We start from the raw sequence: 6,139 nt of genomic DNA, 5'->3' as shown, positions 1-6,139 counted from the left end.
TGAAGGAAGCAGCCATTTACACTTCTGAGGCCAATTTTAAGTCTCCCAGTGACATCTACGGCATTACTGGCAGTGTAATATTCAGAAGCCAAACAATCAGCAGAATGATAACCCACCTTCTTTATACTGTTGCTGCGCTCTTCCTCTTTTGATGAGCGGACAGCGTTACTCTGGGCAAGGCTATTGGCCTCTTTCTCAGTGGTTGCCTCTGACAGACTGCTGGGGGCCTCTGAATTCAAATCCTTATCCTCAATCTCCTTTTCTCCTACACCTAAATGCACACCAAAGAAAAACAGACATTTTTGGAGCACAAATGTTCTCTGTGACTTGATGCATTCAGTATTTAAGCTGTGCCACTAAGCTAAACTACTTACTATCAAATTAAAAGCTATCACTTTCCCTTAAAACATGATTGTTTAAAAGATGTTTGATAAGGTCTCATGTTGTGTACATGTCAGCATTAAACGCCATCTCCTTCAATCACACACAAAATGAAGCTGACCATTCTCTGTGTCCTCTTCATTCTCCTCTCCCATAATGATGGCAGGGGTGTTGGTCTCTCCTGCCTCCATGTGTTTCTTAAAGGCCTCTAGCTGTTCTGTATGACACACACACACACACACATTAAATCAATAAAACAAATATAACCAACACATTTAACAAGTCAACAGTTGAGTTCTGTACGTACTCTGTTCAACTTCAGGTTTCAAGCGTTTGTTTTTGATGAGGATTTTACGTTTGAGGTCATTTGGAGAGGGTAAAGGGCGCCCAGATTCAATCTGCCAAAGAGAACATCATAGACATTTGAATATATAGAGGACTATCATTCAAATGCAATCAACTCAGAGATATTGTGAATCAGAGCATTTACCGGGTAGTTTTCCAGAGGCTGTTTGAGGAGAAACTCACCGAAGATCTCCTCACAATACTTGGCCATCTTGTACTGCTGTGGTTTACTGGTGATACACGCACAAGGAACACATTGGGTCCACGTACTGTATGAGAAATTAATATGCACTAACACACTTGCTTATCACTAGTTGTCCACATACCTGCAATGGTTTTCAAAGGACAAAATAACAGGGTAGTCTGAGGTTACAAATGCTGTGTCCTTGATGGCTTGGATAACATCCTGTTGGAAGTAAAGAGAATAAAAATGAAGCAGAAAAAAGGGGATGAGAGAAGAGGACAAAGCTGGGATATATGCAATATGATACTTTCAACACAAGGGGGCGGGCATACCTTATGCAATAACATTGAAGCCGCCAGAAAAAGACAACCGTCGACAACCATGGACAACAATTATTTCTGCTGCTCATTCTAATAATTTATTTTTGTCTAAATTGTATGTCGTGTTGGTAGATATTACTGTAACTCCTCCCAATGGCTCGCTCACTTATCAGTTCATAATATTGGTTTGGTGATTTCAACTGAGTAAAAAAATGCAAACAAAAATGAATCACTGTCTGTGAAATAGACTTAGCTGGTGAATATAGTAGCACTTTGTTCGAGGTTACCAAAAGTAATAGAAATCAGTAATACTTTGAAGTTGGCTGTGATGCATTGTAAGCCTATAATACATGCAATATGTGGGTATTTACTCTCTCCATCTCTTGTGGAAATGTAACAAAACAAAAAATGGCAAAACATAAACAAGAAACTTGGCTTGAACACAAACAGTAAAATGAGGATATAATACAAATAGGAACATTGCTGAAAAAACAAAATAAGCAAATTACAGATATGATATTAATTACCTTGCATCAAGATTAATGCTGAATTACAGCATGTAAGTGATTTACTTTTATGTACCAGCCATCAGAAGATGCAGAGTGGCATGTCATGCAGCACTTCATATGTGCTCGTGTGTGTGTGTGCACCTTGAACAGGATGTCTGTGCACATGGCCTTGCCATGAGTGATAATGGGCTCCTGGTCCTCTCCTTTTCCATCCCAGCAATCAAGCTCCACACATCTGACAGGATGGAAAACATACAGAACAGTTTACCTTAGTTGTTACCCGTTTAGACTGTGTGCATAAATGCAATGGGATGCATGCGTGTCTACACCTTTACGGACCGTGACACACTTACGCACCTGCAACCAGAAAGCAGGACCTGGCGGTACATCTCTACTGAAGACTTCCCTCCAAACTGTCGCCCTGTCAGGTAAGTGTTGTGGGAGGAGCTGATAAAGTAGTGGGCCAGTGGGTGCTCCATTTCCTGGTACAGCTCCAGCCGGTCCAAGAAAACTGGAGCGTTTTCGTCTGACATCAGGTACCGGCAGAACCCGTCACTGGACATGTAACCTGGGGGAGAGGGAACGGGGGGGTGGAAGTTAATAGGATTGTAAAAGATGATTTTAATTTGAATTTGGACTGCTTACACTTGATCACTGCTATGTGCACTGCTTGTGTTTATACACTTTGTGATATTAAACCCGTTGGGATAATACAAATGACTATTATCACATAACGCAAGCTCACATATGATAAGACAATACATTTGTAGTATTTAAAGGTCCTATGACATGCTGCTTTTTGGATGCTTTTATATAGGCCTTAGGGGTCCCCTAATATTGACCAACTTCCATGCTTTGCTTGTTTGCAAGCCATGATGTCTCTCTTTCTCATGGGTGGGTAAAATGCTCTGGGCGGGCAAAGCAGAGAAAGGGGGAGGTAACCCTGCTCCTTATGACGTCATGAGGAGGAGATTCAAGATTAGCCCATCTGAGCTTACTTTTTCTGAAAAGGCAGAGCAGGATATCCAGGGCTCGGTTTACACCTATCACCATTTCTAGACACTTGGGGACCATAGGCAGGTAGGGGAACACGTGCCATGGGACTTTTAAAGGCCATACATGACAATAAACTCTTTCATTTGTAATCCAATCTTATTCATCTAAATTGCAACATGTGCAAGCTCCAGGCTATAGATGATTGGAAATCAGATGTTTGCAGATCCTGTTGTCATGAGGGTGCTATTGTGTCAAAAGGACTGATAGCTTTTAGAGATTCAACCGTTTGATGCTTTGGCTTTTAGGAATGGAAAATAAGACAAAGGCTGAAAATATTTACTTTGGTAGATAATTTTTGCCAATAATCCGATGCAACACAGTGTAGTTTCAAAAAGTACACAGGCAGATGGCAGCACAGCCTAAAATTTCTCTGCCTCGTGTCCCCCCCCCCCCCCCCCCCCCCCCCCCCCCCTCTCCATTACCTTTCTTCTTCAGCTCTTCGTCTCGCTCGTATTTCTCGATTATCTGCGTTGCTCTTTTGTGGTCGTAGAATGGGAACAGGATCTCATTTAACCTAGGGTCGCGCTGGTTCTGAGGAGCGATGTGCACACACAGATTAATCCACAAACGTATTGTCTACTCATGCACTTATTCCCAAACAAACTGGGTCTGGTTTAAAAAAAAAAAAATGACACAGGACAGGGGCAAACTTAATGGGAACAACATGAGAAAAGGTACTAACAGTGCTCATTTCCTTATTTTGATTATTATCAAGTAAATCAACACAGTTGCTTTTAACAACTAAACTATAGTGACCTTAAATGGAGAGCACTCTTTGTTTAAACGAACAAAATTTAATTTTAAAACATTTAAAAGAAACTGTGAGCCACACTTAGGTGCAGTGTGTGCGCGCGCTTTACTTCAACAGCACTCAAAACATAATGCCAGTGCCCGCTCACAAAGCCAGGTGGGAATTAAGCTAACCAAAGCTTTGCCTCCATTGGCAGGTCTAGAGCGTGATGCACGGGATTGGGCATTAAGCGGCACACACCCAAGGGGGTATTCAACCAAACAGAAGAGCACGGCCACAGAAGACAGACAGCAGAAAGCGAGATGAGCCGAGCAGGAAGCAACAGTACGGAAAACATCTACCCTCCCGTTGCCGTGGCAACACCAATCAGACACGAGGAGGCAAGCCGCGGTAGGGAGAACATACGGGGAATGGGATGAGGGCGGGGATGCAGTACAGGGGGAACTGGTTGAAGTTGCCCTTGCGGGTTGACTGGAGGTTAAATACTTTGTCCACCTCATTAATGGACTTTTAATGAGAGTTTGGATGATGTGCAGCCCGGGCCGGAGGGCAACTTTGACCCAGAGCAGGACGGTGGTAAAGCAGGGGGAGTTGCAGAGATGGGGCGCGAGCAAGCAAAAAGACAAAGAAGTTAATGAATGATAAAGAGCTTACTTCATTCAGAAAGCTGACTAACTGGTCTACAGTTAAATAATCAGTTTTGTTCCCATTGCTGCAAAGGAATTAATTAGAAAAAAAACAAAATGTTATGCTTCTTAAAAACGAGACACTCACAGTCATTCACACATTCAGTTAAAATTGGAAAGCAGTCTTTTAAAAAAAGGAAAAAGGGGGGGGGGGGGTTTCCACCTAAATGTTACACGTTTAGTAATAACATGTTATTCATCACTCATAGTTAATGTTGAACTGTAAAGCAGGTTAGGCTGTCCAGACATATAGTTAGTGCAGCAGGCGCAGAAACATTTGTCCTCATTATTTCCAACAAGATGCAGTAGCACACATTTGGGGATTTATTCTAACAGCACCGTTGTATTTAGTCAAAGGGTAACATGGTTATTAACAATGCAGGGGTGCTACTATTAGGTGGTTTAATTGCAGGATTGACCATGTTCTAGTATTCATTTTGAGGTATAAAATCAGTAACCATTACAATTACAAAGATGAGGTCAGCTGGTTTATAAAAAAAAAAAAAAAAAAAAAAAAAGGACTCACATCTTCTTAAAGAGGTCCTCTATGTCTGTGCGAGGGCAAATCTTCTGTGTGAGCGCATAGAAAATGTCAAAGGTGAAATCGGATGGTTCGATCTCATCATTCTGTGGAAGATAAATGCAGTTTGTTACCATTAAAAATATAAACCTACACTTTAAAGTGTCACGTATGATCCATCGGACGACTACAGTCTACTGTCGGTGTTGTCTGACCTTTCCACTAGGAAGGCCAAGATCCTTTAGAGCCTGAAAGATCCCCTTCTCTGTCTTTCCAGATGCAAACGTTCGAGTAATGCTGTGAAAGAAACAAAGAGAACAGGTGAAGCGCAAAGTCGAGTGAGACAAAACAGAGGAAAATGGGATGGCACAATGTTTGATTAAATATCCCTTTCATTCACTCTTACCCTCTCACAGGAATCTTCCCATTCACATTGGTCAGGAAGCACATTCTCATCCAACTAAACCAGAGAAGGAAATGAAAACACACAGAGAGAAGAGCACAGATTAGAGAAGGGGATAATTTCTCCCTAGATTTAAACCACTTAGATTTGAGAGAAAAATGTACTGAACTGTTTAGAGCACCGCTCAGGGCACAGCATTGACAGACTTAAGGGAGTGTGCTATGAAATGCACTCACTGTTTCTTGAGGCAGGTCATTGGACAGACATTGTTGGCCTTAAAGTTGTGGATCACTGACCTCAAACCCTCAATCCACTTCTGCAAACAAACAAGCACCAGTATTTAGGACACACACTCAACACACTGACCAACCAAAGCCCACACATAACCAGCAGAGTGTGCATTGTATTTAGAAGTGAGTGTCTTTGGGGAAATAAACAAAAGCTAATTAGTTCTCTCACGCACACACGCGAGCGCCTTAACAGGACAATCAGGTCCACATACGCACACATGAGAATATACACACAGGGATAAACAAACAGTGAGCAGTTTCAGTGCTAGGCAGTGACAGTAAACAAATAGCTAGAGAAGGCCTTGTAACTTCACATGAATACACTGCATCAACTCAAACGTCACCAAGTAAGATAATCTGTACTTTTTTGACCCTTCTGTCTTTCCATCTCTGACTGTTTTTGATTCCAACTCTCCCTCTTTGTTCTGCACCTGTCTACCTCCACAGAAAATTAATACGGACGTCATTAAAAAAACATTAAACAAGATACGGAGTGCAGCAGGGGTAGTCTGTTTGGGCACATGGCGTCCGTGATGCACTGTGATTTGTGTGTGTGTGTGTGTGTTTACGTGTGTCTGCTGATGTAAATAACTGTCATTTCCCGAGGTCTGCTACTTAGGGCCACCTGCATGCTGGGAAGTGGTGATGGTGTCACTGTGTGTGTGTGTGTGTGTGTGTGTGTGTGTGTGTGTGT

The 6,139-nt window shown here is 42.2% G+C and overlaps 1 protein-coding gene across 1 annotated transcript in view; it reads right to left on the bottom strand.

The window, feature by feature from the left end:
- The window catches only part of plcb4b (phospholipase C, beta 4b), an 82,478-nt gene that overhangs the window by 17,509 nt on the left and 58,830 nt on the right, over positions 1-6,139 (bottom strand). The window contains exons 8-20 of the mRNA XM_032542977.1: positions 5,392-5,471; positions 5,159-5,212; positions 4,968-5,049; positions 4,759-4,859; positions 4,201-4,258; positions 3,218-3,326; positions 2,097-2,307; positions 1,881-1,974; positions 1,053-1,132; positions 872-956; positions 689-779; positions 503-598; positions 117-271 (exon numbers count right to left, since the gene is read on the bottom strand). Of these exons, the coding sequence (XP_032398868.1) occupies positions 117-271; positions 503-598; positions 689-779; positions 872-956; positions 1,053-1,132; positions 1,881-1,974; positions 2,097-2,307; positions 3,218-3,326; positions 4,201-4,258; positions 4,759-4,859; positions 4,968-5,049; positions 5,159-5,212; positions 5,392-5,471 (1,296 nt within the window). The remainder of the gene's footprint in view (positions 1-116; positions 272-502; positions 599-688; positions 780-871; positions 957-1,052; positions 1,133-1,880; positions 1,975-2,096; positions 2,308-3,217; positions 3,327-4,200; positions 4,259-4,758; positions 4,860-4,967; positions 5,050-5,158; positions 5,213-5,391; positions 5,472-6,139) is intronic.

The sequence above is a fragment of the Etheostoma spectabile genome, chromosome 18, assembly GCF_008692095.1.
Source record: "Etheostoma spectabile isolate EspeVRDwgs_2016 chromosome 18, UIUC_Espe_1.0, whole genome shotgun sequence".
NCBI lineage: Eukaryota > Metazoa > Chordata > Actinopteri > Perciformes > Percidae > Etheostoma > Etheostoma spectabile.
Note: the sequence above shows the minus strand (reverse complement) of the source record. Positions and strands in the feature narration are given on the sequence as shown.